This window comes from Bos mutus, chromosome 4, assembly GCF_027580195.1.
Source record: "Bos mutus isolate GX-2022 chromosome 4, NWIPB_WYAK_1.1, whole genome shotgun sequence".
Classification (NCBI taxonomy): Eukaryota; Metazoa; Chordata; class Mammalia; order Artiodactyla; family Bovidae; genus Bos; species Bos mutus.
Genome location: NC_091620.1, coordinates 99,488,894 through 99,507,031, shown reverse-complemented (window position 1 = coordinate 99,507,031; position 18,138 = coordinate 99,488,894). Strand labels below are relative to the sequence as shown.

The window sequence follows — 18,138 nt, the reverse complement described above, 5'->3', positions numbered from 1 at the left end:
ACGTCCACGAGCCTGGTCCGCGCGCCGAGACGCTGGGGGCGCGTGTGCCGGCTGCGCGCCGGCCGCCCTGACAGCCGCTCGGGGAGCTGCGCGGCGCCTCTGGCTGCTGGGCGCCGGCCGGCTGGAGGGCAGGTCGAGTCTCTAGCCGCTGAGGTCAGCGACTGCGGTTTAAAACTACTGCAGCTGCTTCCTGTCCTTGACTGTCATTGAAGAGCAGAAGTTAGAAACTAGTAAATGACTTAAAGATGGCTGTAGTCTTGTTAATATGATCTGGAAACAGTTCCTGGTCGTCGCTTAAGTGTTCAGGGCTTCCGTGGTGGCTCCAATGCGGAAGACAGGTTCGATCCCTGGAACAGGAAGATTCCCTGAAGCAGGAAATGGCAACCCACTCCAGGTATTCTTGCCTGGAGATTCCCACGGACAGAGGAGCCTGGCTACAAAGACCTTTGCGACATTGCCACTCTCTCCTCTGCCTGGGTCTGAAACTGCATTCTAAAAATATGTTTCTATCGGTCTTGTCACTACAAATAATTTTTTCCGGTATCCCAATACTGGAATTCTCATTTACCTGTTTTTTCTTTTTCTTTTTTTTAACCCAGAAGTCTTCCCAGGCATTCAAGAACACTCTGAACCCCAACCTCATATGTAGCTTAAAGCATTAATCAAATGATCACACCAGTAATTGGACCTGGAAAGAAAGTCTCCTCCAAAAAAGTAATGGGAGACCTGAAGGAGAAGACATTAACCAAACGAAATGGAGGTAGATGTATAGACAGAGGTAATAGTTGTGACTGTCAGAAACTAAAGAGACTTTTTAAGAAGGGAGGTCTGGTTTGGTTGGAACTTGAATAGTAGAGGAAGCGGGTGGTGGGAGGATCAGATCTGTTGCACCAGTGGTCATTTACACAGCATGGGTTTTATGCTGAGAGCGTTAGGGAGTTAGGCAAAAGCAAGATGTGACTTTAAGTTATTGCTTTGTCTATGAAAATTGAATTACTGGAGATAAACATGAAAAATGGGGGAATGGTTAAAGGGCCATTGCAATAGTCCATGTTAGAAAATGGTAGCTTCTACTAGTGTAGGAAATGTGATGATGAAGAAGAGATTGCAGAGATATTTAGGAGGTAGCACCAAGACACTGTGATTGGTCAAACATGGGAGTAGGAAGAAGAGGGAATCCAGGATAGTTTCAGAGGTTCCATTCTAACTCTGGATTTTGATGCCAATTATTGAGATTATGAGAATTGGACCATAAAGAAGGCTGAGCTCTGGAGAATTGATGCTTTCAAATTGTGGTGCTGGAGAAGAGGTGGTGATTATTAAAATGACATGAAGCTTATGAAGACTGGTATCTTTTTCATTCATTCAGTAAATCTTTATTAAGTACCTACTCTGAATCTGGCACTGTTTTAACTATGGCAGCTGAAAGAAAAACTTGTTCCTCACTAATGGCGTTTACAGACTGGTTGGGAAGACAAACAGGAGGGAAGAGGGGCAGGGCACAACCTTTAAAAGAATGGTATAGCCTGAAGACATGACATAAATTGATTAGAATCAAATAGGTCCAAGATGGCAGACTAGTGGACTTCCACTAGAATTTGAGCCTCAGTATATGCTGGTTGTAACACATCAGCAAGCTGAAAGACACATCCACCGGCACCAAGATGGTTCAAAGGCTGACAATAAAAGATCAAAAAATGAGCAGCAGCCCAATTCCTGGAATTCTCCACCCTTTCCCTAAAATAGTTGAAGTAATCCTCCTATTCAAGCCCATGAAATTACTCCGCCTGTAGAAGCTAACCACATCACATTTTGCGACTGCTCTTGCCTTCTGAGATGGCCCACGCTCTGTCTATGGAGTGTGTTTCTCTCTAAATAAATCCGCCTCTTATCACTTTGTCACTCATTGAATTCTTTCTGTGATGAAATATCAAGAACCTGAGCTTCATCTGAGTCACTCCAGATAATGAGTGCAGCCATGAAATTAAAAGACGCTGACTCCATGGAAGAAAAGTTATGACCAACCTAGACAGCGTATTATTTGCCAACAAAGGTCTGTCTAGTCAAGGCTATGGTTTTTCCAGCAGTCATATATAGATGTGAGAGTTGGACTATAAAGAAAGCTGAGCACAGAAGAATTGATACTTTTGAACTGTGGTGTTGGAGAAGACTCTTCAGAGTCCCCTGGACTGCAAAGAGATCCAACCAGTCCATCCTAAAGGAGATCAGTCCTGGGTATTCCTTGGAAGGACTGATGTTGAAGCTGAAACTCCAGTACTTTGGCCACCTGATGCAAAGAGCTGACTCATTTGAAAAGACCCTGATGCTGGGAAAGATTGAAGGCGGGAGGAGAAGGGGACGACAGAGGATGAGATGGTTGGATGGCATCACTGACTCAATGGGCATAAGTTTGACTAAACTCCAGGAGTTGGTGATGGACAGGGAGGCCTGGCATGCCGCAGTCCATGGGGTTGCAAAGAGTCGGTCGGACATGACTGAGCAACTGAACTGACTGACTGACTGAGCTTCATTAGGTCCTAAAAACAGGTGTGTGATCTCAGTTGGAAGCTGTGGGTCTTGGCCGGGTTTAATTCTTGCACATGGGTTCAAAGCCTAATCTGAGGTGAATGGTTTCAAAACCATAAATAAACAATTAAGATAATTTTAGAGACTTCCTGTTAGTAACTCAGTTGTGTCTGACCCTTTGTTACCCTATGGACTGTAGCACGCCAGGCTCCTCTATGCATGAGATTTCCCAGGCAAGAATACCAGAGTGGGTAGCTGTTCCCCTCTCCAGGGAGGATCTTCCTGACCCAAGGATCGAACCCTCATCTCCTGAGTTTCCTGCATTGCAGGTGGATTCTTTACCATGTAAGCCACCAGGGAAGCCCATTTTAGAGACTAATAAGACAAACAAACAAAAAGAATAATGAGTAGAGGAGGACATGGAGGCATGGAGGAAAGAAGTTTATTTTAGTAAAAATGAATGTGGAAGATTCCTCTGAGGAGGTAATATTTGAGCTGAAACCTAAATGAAAAGAAGATAACCTGCTGAAGATTGGGGGAAAAACATTCCGATTGTCAATAAAAAACAGTTTTGAGGTTTAAAAAAATAATAAAATGCTCAAGGGAGGCCAGTATGGCTGGCCCATAAAAAAATGAGATCAGAGAGGTTATAAAGGTGTCTCTGACATTTACTTTATAAATTATGGTAAGGAGTATGATTACGTTAAAAGAAAAGATCGGCACAAAAATCATGGAAGATACTTAGATGTGAACACAGAAGCCCAAGATTAGTAAGTGTAGGTAGGCTTTCAGTAAAGAAATTAGAAGGGGAAGATCTCTTCTTGCAATATTTTATTTTTAATGATAACAATTGGTAATAAGTAAGTAGGCATACAGGAATGCCATTGCTAATAAGCAAAATCGGGTGACTCTTTTCAATGATTTAGTTTCTAGAAGTAACAATAATATAGGTAGTCAAGTGATGCCTTTGGAATCATTAACAAAGCAGGGTTGTGCTGTGCTTAGTCTCTTCAGTTCAGTTCAGTTCATTCGCTCAGTCATGTCCGACTCTTTGTGACCATATGAATCGCAGCGAGCCAGGCCTCCCTGTCCATCACCAACTCCTGGAGTTCACCCAAACTCATGTCGATTGAGTCAGTGATGCCATCCAGCCGTCTCATCCTCTTGTCATCCCCTTCTCCTCCTGCCCCCAATCCCTCCCAGCATCAGGGTCTTTTCCAGTGAGTCAACTCTTTGCATGAGGTGGCCAAGGTATTGGAGTTTCAGCTTTAGCATCAGTCCTTCCAATGAACACCCAGAACTGATCTCCTTTAGGATGGACTGGTTGGAACTCCTTGCAGTCCAAGGAACTCTCAAGAGTCTTCTCCAACACCACAGTTCAAAAGCATCAATTCTTCGGCGCTCAGCTTTCTTCACAGTCCAACTTTCACATCCATACATGACCACTGGAAAAACCATAGCCTTGACTAGACAGACCTTTGTTGGCAAAGTAATGTCTCTGCTTTTGAATATGCTATCTAGGTTGGTCATAACTTTCTTTCCAAGGAGTAAGCGTCTTTTAATATCATGGCTGCAGTCACCATCTGCAGTGATTTTGGAGTCCCCCAAAATAAAGTCTGACACTGTTTCCGCATCTATTTCCCATGAAGTGATGGTACCGGATGCCATGATCTTAGTTTTCTGAATGTTGAGCTTTAAGCCAAATTTTTATTAGTCTCTTAGTCGTGTCCAACTCTGCTTCCCTATGGACTGTAGCCCACCAGGCACCTCTGTCTATGGGGATTCTCCAGGCAAGAATACTGGAGTAGCTTGCCATGTCTTCCTCCAGGGGAATCTTCCCAACCCAGGGATTGAGCCCAGGTCTTCAACAGAATTGCAGACGGATTCTGTATTAACTGAGCTCCAAGGGAAGCCCAAGAATACTGGAGTGGGTAGCCTATCCCTTCTTCAGGGGATCTCCCTGACCCAGGAATTGAACTGGGGTCTCCTGCATTGCAGGCGGATTCTTTACTAACTGAGCTACCAGGGAAGTTAAATTTCATTTTTAAAAGTTTTTTTTTTGGGGGGGAGGGGCATTTGTCTTGGGAGTTATTAGTTTCTTGGCCAGGGGTTGAACCCAGGCACCTGGCAATGGAAGCATGGGGTCCTAAACAATGGAACACCAGAGAATTTTCTAAATTTCATTAAATATTAAGCAAAATGTCTAATTGTAAAAATCTATATTTTTCACAATAAAGTTAGAGGAAAGAGTCAGTGACCAATATTTAAGCAGAGATGGGAAGATTAGAGATGACAGTCTGGGAAAAGAAGCCATAGTAGAATATACATGATGTAAAAACAAACTTCAGCTTTATAAGTAGGATTGGTGTGTGTGGCAGATTATATTATGTACAAATTCTTGCTGCTTCTCCCTGGAAGGGGTATCACCTACTTGCCTCACTAATGTCAGGCTTGATAAGATGACTTGCATTATTTGCCAATGAGATGTGACAAGTAGTATTTGTCATGCACAGGCAGAAGCTTTAAGAGCTAGCATGTGCTATGTTCTGTCTTTTCATTCTGCCACAAGATCAGCAGTGTTGTAGACAGAGCCTTTCCTGTCATGCTGAAAACTACCCGCAGCTGATATGTTGCTGAGCTATGGTGGACGTGCATTGAAAATGAAAAAGAAACAAGTCACCAGGTTTGAGAGTAGCCTGTTACTGTAGCATAACCTAATCTACTGAGATTAGTACAGAATTTGGTTCCAAAACTGTGGAGGCGTGTTACGATAAAAACCCTAAAATATGAGCCATTGGATTCAGGACTCAGCAACAGGTGACAAAGTAATTATTACTAGAGGCTAGAAGGATGGCAGTCTATGTTATGCAATGCCAGAAGGTTTGGTGAAATAGTTCGAAATTAATTAGAAGGCAGTTAATGTCCCTTGGAGAAGGCAGTGGCACCCCACTCCAGTACTCTTGCCTGGAAAATCCCATGGACGGAGGAGCCTGGTAGGCTGCAGTCCATGGGGTCACTAGGAGTCGGACACGACTGAGCGACTTCACTTTCACTTTTCACTTTCATGCATTGGAGAAGGAAATGGCAACCTACTCCAGTGTTCTTGCCTGGAGAATCCCAGGGACGGGGGAGCCTGGTGGGCTGCTGTCTATGGGGTTGCACAGAGTTGGACACGACTGAAGTGACTTAGCAGCAGCAGCAGCAGCAGCAATGTCCCTAGTGAACTCAGAGCTTTCAGTGAAATGGCAGGCAAAGGGCTTGTAGCAACGTGCGTCAGTTACTATTGGCAACAATTGACACACTTGTAGTACAATAAAAAGAAGGACTCAGAAAGTAATTGATCAGTTTGCAAGCTATAATGTTAGAGAATGTAGCATCTAGAAAGTCAGAGAAAAAAGGAGGGGAGATTTGCTTCCGTGCAGATGATATAGCATGGAAAAGGCAGAAGGAAGGAAAGTTCACAAAGTGTATAATGTGCAGAAGGAATTGAAATGAATTCAGTGTGGTGGGAGCTTAGGTTTCCTAAGGAGGAGTTATTGGAAATGAAGTGGAAAAGATTAACAGATTTTTGAGAAGTTGAGATTTGGAACTTTATCTTTTAGACGGTAAAGATTTGTAAGTTTTATATATAAATGGGATAAAACAATGGCAGGATACTATTAATATATTAATAAAGCTGTTTTTCATTAAAACCATTCCACTCTGAGACATGTGTCCTCTAGATTTCCTGTTCCTTTGTTCTATTTAATTTTGTGAACAATTTTAAAATACCAAAATATTATTCAAACTAAATGCAAGTTGTTCAGTGAATAATTATAGGCAGTATATCAATAGCATACCCCAAAAGTATTTCTTTTGCATGGTTTCTCTGAAGATTCAAGCCCAGAAAATTCTGGAAAGTATAGTAATTATGTGTTGTTATTAAATGTGTGACAGTAAAGAAATAGCTTCTTTAGAGAAGAATAATTTGATAAGTGAACCATGGAGTACAACTATATTAATGCAAATTGAAAGCAGAATCTTATATTTTTTACTCTGTTTGCATTTAGCGTTTAATTATTTTTCTAGCAGATAAGTTGACAACCAGAGTTGTTTTTCTGAAAACACAAATACAAATTATACCTTCACTTATTAATAAAGATTCTGCAGTTATCCTTAATCTAAAAATAAATGTTCTTGTAATAGTATTGTGGTTGCTTAGCATAAACTGTATTTAATTATACAACTTCTATTGGAAAAATGAAAACATATTTTGTTCTGTGAAAGTTTACTTCCACTCTTATAAATCTGAAAGCCTCACATACAGTCATCAGTTTAAATTAAATACTTGAAGCATTTTTTGAAGCATTTTATGTACAAAATTCAATGAATACTAAAAAGTAAAGAAATGCTAGCAATTTAAAATCATGGTACTTCTTTTCACTGAAAACTTCTGGTTAAATATTAATTTTAGGAAAACAGTATTTATTAAAACTTTTGGAAAATTATGCCATACACATATATCTTTAAATTATATCTTTTTGAGAATAACTATGCTCTATTCTTCTGTGTTGCCACTTGTTATTTCTCTGCAGTTTCTATCTCTTCTATGAATCCACTCATTCAGTCATTTGTTCATTCATATATTCATTCTTAAACATATGTTAAGTACCTACTGCGTACTGTTCATCATGCTAAATGCTTAGGACAAGATGAATAACACAATGCTGTCTTTCCTTAACATCTTATAATCTAGTGGGATGGGAGTATAATTATTACAAAGCTGTATGGTAAGTGCCACAGTAAATACTGATATATAGCGTAGGTTACTTGGTGTATGAATTCATTTCTGGAAATGTTGAGTCTAGCAATTTCTACTGAAATATCCAATCAGAGATGTTTTGAACGCTGGCAGAAATACCACTAGAGTTCAAGAGAAGTTTGGTCTACAAGTACAATATAAAAGGAAAGGGCGTGCATGTGAGATTTATGGAAATTGATGAGCTTGGCTACAAAGAATGTGTAAGAAGGAAAGTGTAAGGAGAGAAGAGGGTCAGTGCTGTGATTCTAGAGAATATGCACAAAATGAGGACCAGGCCAAGCAGGAGGAGTTAGAACAGAAAAAGTAGAATGAGTCAGAAATGTAGGCTGATATATCCATCAGGGTTCAATCAGAGAAACAGAGCTTCTAGGATATATGCATGTATAATAAGAGTTTTATTATAAGGAATTGACATTATGCAATTGTGGGAGTACTGTTTCTAATTGCATCTTGAAGTCAACAGGAAGGGTAGTCAGGAAAGGAAGAGGACATGAGGAACAGAAGCAAAGGCATATTAGAATCTCTGGGGATGGGTGGAACCCATGAGAACAGAGCGACCACAATGGTCTCTCATTACCTCCAAACTCTCAGGCTTAATGATATGGGTGTCCTGCCAAAGACACTGGAGCCCTTTGTCACAGAACTGGACATAAACCTAGTTTAGGAATATAGAAACTAAAGGAGGGATTTGTCAAGAACAGGAATACTAAGAGGTGCCCTGGGAGATCTGCATTTCTGACATACTCCTCCTTACCCTCACTGAGTTGTAGCTTCCTAATTTCCTCTTGATAATCAAAGTTAATTACCGAAGTTAATAGAATAACCTCCCATATGGTTGTTGATTGAAGAGCCCCAAGTGATTAGGTAGCAGTCTCAACTTCCACTTTAATTGAATCATTGCTCTATGTCCTGATAGAAAACTTTTCTTGAAGCTAGGGCTTCTAGATTAGCAAGGCTCCAGTTGCAGAAGTGATAGGAATTTCACTAGTGGATTTTTAGGGAAAATAATAAGAGCCACTTCCATATCATCTTTCACTAGTGTCCTTCAGGGTCAATGCAGAGTTGAACTAAAATACTACAGCTGTTTAATATTGACAGTATTTCATACAGAAACATCTGTTTACTGGGCTGAAATATTTCTTCCTCAATTAACAAATCAAAGAGTGTGTTCCATGTAACCATAGGTGCTGGTTGGTTGAAAGGGGATCAGGTATTATTGCAGGAGTATAGAACACAGGCATCTGTAACACTTACTCATGCAATTTACTTATACCTTCAGGACCAGCTCGGACTCATCTGGTTTCCATTGGTGATAGAATGCTGCTCTGCATATTCAGTCTTATGGCTTTGTTGATCAGACAAAACCCAGTTCATGATGGATAACTTAGTTTGCATGGTAATTTGCTTCAAGGACTGACAGATCTGCTAGGTTATTTTTTGTTTTTGTTGTTGAAGTATAGTTTGTTTCACAATGCAGTGTTAGTTTCTAGAGTAAGAGTGATTCAGTTATATATGTATATAACTGAAATATATATATATTCTTTTGCAGATTCTTTTCCATTATAGGTTATTAAAAGATATTGAATATAGTTTCCTGTGTTATACAGTAGGACCTTCTTATTTATCTATTTTATATGTAGTATTAAGAGTCGGACACGACTGAGCAACTTCACTTTCCCTTTTCACGTTCATGCATTGGAGAAGGAAATGGCAACCCACTCCAGTGTTCTTGCCTGGAGAATCCCAGGGACGGGGGAGCCTGGTGGGCTGCCATTCGCTGGGTCGCACAGAGTTGGACACGACTGAAGCGACTTAGCAGCAGCAACAGCAGCAGCAGTAGCATGAGTTTGTTAACCCCAAACTCCTAATTTATCCCTCCCCCCTTTCCTCTTTGGTAACCGTAAGTTTGTTTTCTCTATGTGAGTCTGTTTCTGTTTTGTAAATAAGTTTATTTGTATATATATTTTTAGATGTCACATATAAGTGGTGAAACTTGTCTTTCTCTTTTTGCCTTGGGAGACTGACCCACAAAAACATTTGTATGGTTTATGTAAGAGAATGCTTTGCCTGTGTTCTTTCTATTCTCTGAGTTTTGTGGTGCCATGTCTTGTATTTGTCTAAAGATGAAAATCCATTTGAGTTTATTTTTGTGTGTGGCACGAGGGAGTGTTCTAACTTCATTTATTTACATGTAGCCATCCAACTTTACCAATACCACTTGCAGAAGAGATTGTCTTTTCTCCATTGTATATTCTTGCCTCCATTTTCAAAGGTTAATTGAGTGTAGGCTGTGGGTTTATTTCTAGGCTCTCTGTTCTGTTCCATTGATCTATATATCTATTTTCGTGCCAACACCATGCTATTATGATTACTGTAGCTTTGCAGTATTTTCTAAAGTCCGGGAGGGTTATATCTCCAGCTTTGTTCTTTCTCTTCAGGATTGTTTTGGTAATTCTGGGTCTTTTGTGGTTCGATACACATTTTAGGATTATTTGCTCTAGTTCTGTGAAAAATGTCATGGATGATTGATAGGGATTACACTTAATGTGCAGATTGCTTTGGATAGTATGGCTATTTTAATTATATTAATTCTTCCAATCTAAGAGCATGGGATATCTTTCCATTTATTTTAATCATCTTCACTTTCCTTTATTAATGTTTTGTAGTCTGCATATACATTTTTCACCTCCTTGGTCAGGGTTACTCCTAAGTATTTTTTTATGGTATTTTAGAAGGGACTCTTTAAAACTTTCTATTATTTCATTGTTTATTTAAAGAAATGCAACAGATTTCTGTATATTAATCTTGTATCCTGTTACCCTGCTAAATACATTACCTGAACACATTGCTGATTAGAGTATAAATTGGGACTACGCTTTGAAAATCTACTAAAGTTAATACTTGAATACAATATGGTCCAATAATTTACTCTGATGTAAACCTAACAGAAATGTGTGCTTATGTATGCCAAGACATGAACAAGAATACATATCAAACTATTATCTATAATAGCATAAACTGAAAAGAGCCAAAGTGTTTATCAAGGGTAAATGAAAAGTGAATTGTGGTATATTCAAGCACACAATTCTGGTATATTCCACAATGCAAATGAACTACAATTACAACAACATAGATTATCCTCAGAAAAAATATTAGTCAAAGAAATCAGAAACAAAATAACATACACTGTATGGGTTCATGTACATAAAATGTGAAAAAAAAATAGTTCTAGATTCAAGATAATGACTATATTTATAGGCCACAGAGGGTACTAATTGAGGGGGCTCAAGAGAGACTTTTTTGGCCTTGGCATGGATGATGTTTAAAAGGGTGTTTTGTTCCTTGAGCCTTTCATCTGTATGTTCATTTATTTTTCACTGTCCTCTGATATTTTCCAATAAGAGTTGCTTTTTTTTAACTGAGTTGTGTAGATTTAGAACAATATTGGGGGTTTGCTTATGTTCTGTCACTTGAAGACTTGATGGATTAAAAAGAACAGAAGGTATTATTTATGCATTCTTGTTTGTTTGAAAGCTTTGCCACCTTTTGAGTTGATGACACGAAACCTCCTGTCTCTAACTAACCTTATTTGTCTGTCTAACAAACAATGTTGTACACTTTGTGATGTTGCATCAGTGATGCTGTCTTTGCCCATCTGCTTTGCTTTCTTGGGACTTGCCCCTTGTAAAACTCAGCCCCTAAGAGTGCCATTCATATGCACTGAAACATAATTAAATATCTCAGCTTGTCTAAGAGATCTAATACACAGCTACTTAGCAAATATTGAAATACCTCTTTCATCTTCTCTCCAGGCAGAACAAATACTGATAACATTTCACAGTATCAGGTTAGTTTACAAACAAGCTGTGTTACAGTGTGGATGAACCATGAAAACCCTATGCTAGATAAAAGAAGCCAGACACAGAAGACCATACATTTTTTATTTCATTTGTATACAGATCCAGAATAGGCAAATTCCAAGAGATAGAAAGTGGATTAATGACTGCCACAGTCTAGAAATAAGAAAACAGGGAGTCCCTACTAATGGGTTTGGGCTATCTTTCTGTGATGATGTTATATATGTTCTACAGTTAGATAGTGGTGATGATTGTACAACTTTTGAGTATGCTAAAAGCCATGAATTTTACACCATGGAAGTGTGGATATTATGGTATGTAAACTGTATCTCAATAAAGATATAAAAACTCAGCCCTGAGCTAAGCGTCTTTTTAAAAAAAGTTAATCCTGTTATGTCTAGAGAGATGACTGGCTAGGGCACAAAGATAAAGTGAAAATTTATTTTCATAAAAATTTTTTGTGCATTAAACATTTTTTTACTGTGTGTACATATTATCTAGAACAATTAATTTTAAAATGTCAGTATTATTCATTTTTTATATATGTGGAAAGTTTTTACTCTGTAATACTAGAGCAGATCCTTGTTGCCTTGGAGAAAATTCTGTAGTCAGTATATTTTACATAATTTGAAAACGGTGGTTATCAATGAACCCTTTGTTAGAAAACATTGAGGTGGTTTTAGAAGTTTCCAGTCATCTAGAGTTGCAGTTGAAAATTCTGATTCTAACTTGATTTCTATTCCTTTGTAGATATTCTGTCTTTTCTCTTTAGAAGCATTTAGTATTCTCTTGAAGCTCAGATATTTCAGCACCATCTTTTTATATTTCTTCAATATTGTTTTCTCCTGAATATCTCTGAAAACATTAAGTATTGTGAGATAACATGAGCCATAGACTCTACAATGAATTAAGTGATCACAAATGACAGCTGTTTGGCTAGCTGCTGGCTCCAGCCCAACTCAGTATTTCTTATTTCATCCTAATAGTGATAAAATAATAATTTTCATTCTGCCATAGCAAACATTGTCACCAAAGGTTTGCCTTCAATAGGCACCTTATTCCTGGCTACTACATTTAATACTGTAAATAACATTTTTATCACTGCATCTGTATCTATTTTCCACTGTTAATAAATTGTCTGTGCTTCCTTGGTGGCTCAGTGGGAAAGAATCTCCTTGCTAATGCAGGAGACTTGGGTTCAATCCCTGGGTTGGGAAGATCCCCTGGAGAAGGAAATGGCAAACCACTCCAGGGTTCTTGCCTGGGAAGTCCCATGGACGGAGGAGCCTGGCGGACTACAGTACACAGGGCTGTAAAACAGTCAGACTTGACTTAAGGACTAAACCACAACAACAAATGAAGGCATCACTGCCTTTTGACAAACACCAAGTCAAATAATAAATCTTTAATTCTCATGGTTGAGTTTTATTTATTTATTTTCTGAACACCTTTCTCTAGCAAGCATTCATTTCAAAGAAGATTTTAGTAGAAGAAATGGAAACCACTATAAGTATTTTATACTGAAAAAAAAATTGGTACATGCAAAATCATTAGAAGGGCTGAAAGAGTGAAAGTCAGTAATCCAAAGAGGCTGTGAGTTTCACAATCGTACAACTGTAGCTATGATCTAAAAGTCAGAAAACAAAGTGGAGCTATTGTTGCTAATCTTTTCCAGAGCTCGTTCTCCACCATGACGTTATGCATTTGAAAATGGTGAGTAAATGCCAGAACGTAGATTCTACTTTCACAGATAACGGATCTTGTTTTGCTACTGCTACCGCTGAAAGAAGGTGGCCTCTGTCTCCTTTCATCTTCTAAATCTATGATGTACATGAGACCTGATATATATGAATTATATAATTGTCTTAAAGATTTTTTAAAATCTAAATCCTCTCATTTTGTTAGTTTTACTAAAATATTCATTGATTCTTGGTTGCCTCTATGTCTATATACATAGAATAGGAGGATTTGGTAGCCCGAATTTTTATATGTTGTCTAAATAAGAAGTCCTATTCACCTGGCAGATCAAAGAATGCAAGTTCTGTTTATAGATGTCCTCACTGTGCTCATTATGGTGGGCAGGAAGAAGATCAGTGATGTAGGGAGAGTACATGTGAGTAGGCTCTTTTTCATGATTTATGAGTGATTTGTATGCTGGATCTTCCTATATCTTATGACAGCTCATGGCACTGGGTTTATTATCCTTCTTTCTTCTGTAAACCTGATGCCCGTTCTGGTAATTTCTGGAATCAGACTTCTTACTTAATAAAAATATACTTGAAGTTATATTCTGGAGAGAAACACTGTTTTCAGGCCCTCTGCAAATAGATTTCTAGGAAACTTTTTTTTCCTTCTTATGAATTAGCCAGCCTATTATCCAAGTCTTAGCTCTTCTCACAGGCCTCATTATCTGTCATTTGAGGGTTATACAAGGACTTCTGAAAAAACTCATTTCAGTGACTCATATCTTTCACCCAGATGAGATTAAGTGCTTTTTAGTCTGGTGGGTTTTGTTGGCAATCTGAGCCTACCTCCATAACTGTTAACATTTCTTCTACCCTCAAAAGTTTGCTTGTGACACTCTGCTAAGATTTATGGCAGAGTTATGGCTTTTTGGCTTTATTTATATTCATTTTTTTTCTTGTGATTTCAGTGAAATCTGGGGAGAGTAGAAATGTAACTGACATGTTCCATTATGTTTTGTGAGCCAGATCTGTTATCTTTCAGTCTGTCAGTTCAGTTGCTCAGTCGTATGACTCTTTGTGACTCCATGGAATGCAAAACGCCAGGCTTCCCTGTCCATCACAACTGCCAGACCTTGCTCAAACTCATATCCATTGAGTTGGTGATGTATGTTATCCTTAGGTTTATAACAAACTGATTTCCACTTTTCTGGTTTCTTAAAATACTAATCAGGACCTACAGCTTTTCTCTCAAACCAGATAATACAATTCAACTTTTTTCATTTCTTATTTTACTTTCCCCACACACTCCATCTTTTTATCTCCAAGTATCTTGAATTTGGTTACAAATCATTTTGAATTATGACACTTCCTGAAAGCCAACTAAGGACCAGATGCCATCTTTGGATATTGAGAAAACAAGTGGCTTCCACTTGAGGGGGTTTCATGATAACTTCCAGAGAAGGTGATGGCACCCCACTCCAGTACTCTTGCCAGGCAAATTCCGTGGACAGAGGAGCCTGGTGGGCTGCAGCCCATGTGGTCTCGAAGAGTCGGACGTGACTGAGTGATTTCACTTTCACTTTTCACTTTCATGCATTGGAGAAGGAAATGGCAACCCACTCCAGTGTTCTTGCCTGGAGAATCCCAGGGATGGGGGAGCCTGGTGGGTTGCCGTCTCTGGGGTCGCACAGAGTCGGACACAACTGAAGCGACTTAGCAGCAGCAGCAGCATGATAACTTCATACAAACTTTATACATTTTTACTTTATACAAGGAGGTACAAGAAAGATACTGAAACGGGAAAGAGTTTACTAATATTTTACAATTTTGGAATGGAAGTTTCCTCAGTATGATAGAAAGGTTTGAGTGGGTACATAGCAGTGGTGGTTTGGGTCAGGGAACTAAAGGTTTAGAGAGATCAGAGGGTCAGAGACATTGCATTTTTAGCAGTGACGTGGAACACAGAAATATGAGGTTGCAATAACTACGGTTGTGGTGGAATGTCTTGAGGCATTCGAGGTAGCCCAGCTTTCATGGAATCTGACTAGTCATCTCTATTCCTCTATTTATCCTGGTCATTTGCTTATGTCCTTTCTTTGGTCTGGAATTGGCGTCTCTTTTTCTCTCTTCTCCAGCCCAGTTCAGATACCATGTCTGGAGCTAAATGAGACTTTTGGCCTTAATCTGGTGGTCCAGTGGTTAAGAATTCATTTGCCAATGCAGGAGACACAGATTCATCCCTAGTCTTGGGAGATTCCACATGCAACTAAGCCCATGTGTCACAACTACTGAGACCAAGCTCTAGAGCCTGCAAACCTCAGCAAGAGAAGCCACTGCAATGAGAAGCCCACAGACCACAACGAGAGAGTGGCCTGCTTGCTGCAACTAGAGAAAGCTGCACAACAATGAAGACCCGGCACAGCCATAGATCAATAAAATTTTAAAAATCAAAAAGAAAAAAAAAAGCTTTCTTTAGGAAGACTTCCCTTAGCATGTGTACTTTTTCTCTGGCAGCCTTTTCACAATAGGTAGTAATTACTCACTGACTTCGGAGAGAGCAATGGCAACCCACTCCAGTACTCTTGCCTGAAAACCCCATGGACGGAGGAGCCTGGTGGGCTGCAGTTCATGGGGTCACTAAGAGTTGAACACGACTGAGCGACTTCACTTTCACTTTTCACTTTCATGCATTGGAGAAGGAAATGGCAACCCACTCCAGTGTTCTTGCCTGGAGAGTCCCAGGGACGGGGGAGCCTGGTGGGCTGCTGTCTCTGGGGTCGCACAGAGTCGGACACGACTGACTGGACTTAGCAGCAGCGGCAGCAGCAGCAGCAGCTCCTCATCAACTTATTTGTATCCTCAACTATATCTTAAGCTCTGGCAGGGAAAAGATAACTTTCTTGCTGAAGGTACAGCCTCTATGTAATCATCCCCTAAACTGCACTAGGTAAGTATTTATCAGTTCTTCAAATTTAGTATTATAAAATTCAATTACAGTTCACAAAAGAATTCAACATGTTTTCTTTAAGGAATAAGCGCCCCTACTGTATTGCATGATTTGCTTCTTATATATTTCATTTACAGTCCTTCCTAACTCTATATTTTCCCATGTTACAAACATTACCACTCAATATGTATCTGGGGAATACATAAACTGAATCAGCTTTATTCTAATCTTACTTTCTCCTTGATATAGAAACATGTAAAAAGTATTAATACTGCTCAGATTCTAACATTTTAACATTGTTTTTAAAAAATAGCTAACCTGTATTCGAATAAACGTTGCATTTGAAACTGCTGAAGGACTGAAATCCAATTGTATATACCCTCCTCATATTTTTATGGATTTAAAAGTTCATCTTAAAAAATATATTATCTAAGTGTATGCAAAGCACTATTCCACATTCATGGAGACACACACACTGCTCTGTCTTCTCAGAAACAAAAACTGACCTATTTATTTGGACTGAGGGCCCAGCATCAGGGATTGGCAGGCAGAGGGTTTGGGAGGGCTCTCTGTTCCCGCTCGGCATTACTCGCCTCCTCTCGGCTCTCCCACGGCTTTGCGTTCGTCTTCTTTCGGCTCCTCCTCTCGGAGACACAGCCGAGGCGACTCGCGCGCACGCGCTCTCAGCTTCTGCTGCTCTTAGGGCCGCTCTCTAGCTCTTGTTTTTACTTCCTTCTCTTCAGAGCTGTATCCGGGTCGTTGTTTTCTCTATTGTCTTAGGCTACCGGCCTCGGACTGTGCAGATTCTGGGTCTTTTGTTGCTTTTGTTTGCGAGATAATAAAGTTTTTCTTTCCTTTATTTTTTTATCTAAGCGTTTTAACGGGGTAAATTAACTCAGGGCTGCCGGGTTGGCCGAGCTGCCTGGGCCGAAGGGCGCCTTTGGCCGGGGAGCGCCAAAGGAAGGCGCCCGAGCGGCCGGGGTCTGTTCTGCTAGGACCGGGGGGCCGGGGGGCGGGAGGGGAGCGGCGGGGCTGCACCTGGGGCGCCCCGGGCAGGTCCGCGGCGCCGCCCATTTTTAATAGCATCTTTTGGACTTATTTCCTTGGTCTCAGTCCTCGACCTCGGCGCTGCCTGTGCTATCGCAGCCTCTCCCTAGGTCTCCTCCAAACGACCACCTCGGATTCCTTAGTAAGTGTGTCGGAGGCGTCCGCGGGGAGACAGGTCCATTTCAGCCCTTCAAGAAGTCGGGGCCGGCGGGGGCAGGGCTGGGGTGGGAGAATCCTGTGGGAAGATGTACCCTCCGCGGACGCTCCCCCTCCACGATCCGTCGGAATGGACATAGCTTTTTATATTCCCTGGGCTTTGAATTTTTTATTGATTGTTAACGATGTCTTAGGGATTAGAGAGAGCAAGTCTCAGAAGCAAGATGTTCAAGAAGGCCTGTTTTGATTTTAGTCGCCCTGGGCTCGTACTTGCTGTGCCTTGCGGCTGAACCTGCCCATGGAGCTGGCCGGCCAGCCCCAATATTCCCACCCAACCTTCCACCACACCATTTGCTAAGAACTGAATTAAGACAAAGATTTGCACCACCTGCAGGAGGTCATCTGTACCTTCTTTCAGCGCCACAGCTCTCCCTCGCGCTTGGTGTGATTATGAATGACAATGTAATGTTTTTCTTTTAACAGTGGATCGCAGCTCCAAGAGGAGGCAGGTGAAGCCTTTGGCAGCTTCTCTGCTAGAAGCTCTCGATTATGATAGTTCAGATGACAGTGATTTTAAAGTTGGAGATGCTTCAGGTAAATGTTTATTTCTTGCTTCCCTTTTCCCAGCTCTTTGGAGTTGGGCTGATTTTCAGACGTTGCTTAAAAAGAATGGATTTTAATTAAAATGTCAATATAAAGTTAAAGCACATAAACTTTATTTTGTCGATTTGATTTCCTACATTTCCCTTAGAGCGTGTCACTGGATAATACTATCACTACTTCTGTTTTTGTTGCTATTTATCAGATAACTGTCAGAGAAGGATTTTCTTCAAAGATGCAGTAATATTGTAAATCACCTATACCTCAATAAAGGCTTCCATGATAGCTCAGTTGGTAAAGAATCCGCCTGCAAAGCAGGAGACCCCGATTCCATTCCTGGGTGGAGAAGATCCGCTGCAGAAGAGACAGGCTACCCACTCCAGTATCCTTGGGCTTCCCTTGTGGCTCAGCTGGTAAAGAATCTGCCTGCAATGTGGGAGACCTGGCTCGATCCCTGGGCTGGGAAGATCTACTGGAGAAGGGAAAGGCTACCCACTCCAGTGTTCTGGCCTAGAGAAT

At 40.4% G+C, this 18,138-nt stretch overlaps 1 protein-coding gene across 9 annotated transcripts in view; it reads left to right on the top strand.

Annotated features, from left to right (window-relative positions):
- Positions 1-16,556: 16,556 nt before the first annotated feature.
- Positions 16,557-18,138, top strand: part of PHF14 (PHD finger protein 14) — a 199,913-nt gene continuing 198,331 nt past the window's right edge. For 5 of the 9 annotated variants that reach the window (XM_070369782.1, XM_070369783.1, XM_070369785.1 and 2 more), the window contains exons 1-2: positions 16,558-17,005; positions 17,503-17,613. In XM_070369782.1, coding sequence (XP_070225883.1) covers position 17,005; positions 17,503-17,613 — 112 coding nt within the window. In that variant the 5' untranslated portion in view covers positions 16,558-17,004. Of the gene's footprint in view, positions 17,006-17,502; positions 17,614-18,138 lie in introns of all 9 variants that reach the window. The other 4 variants (XM_070369788.1, XM_070369787.1, XM_070369789.1 and 1 more) reach the window with 1 other exon arrangement.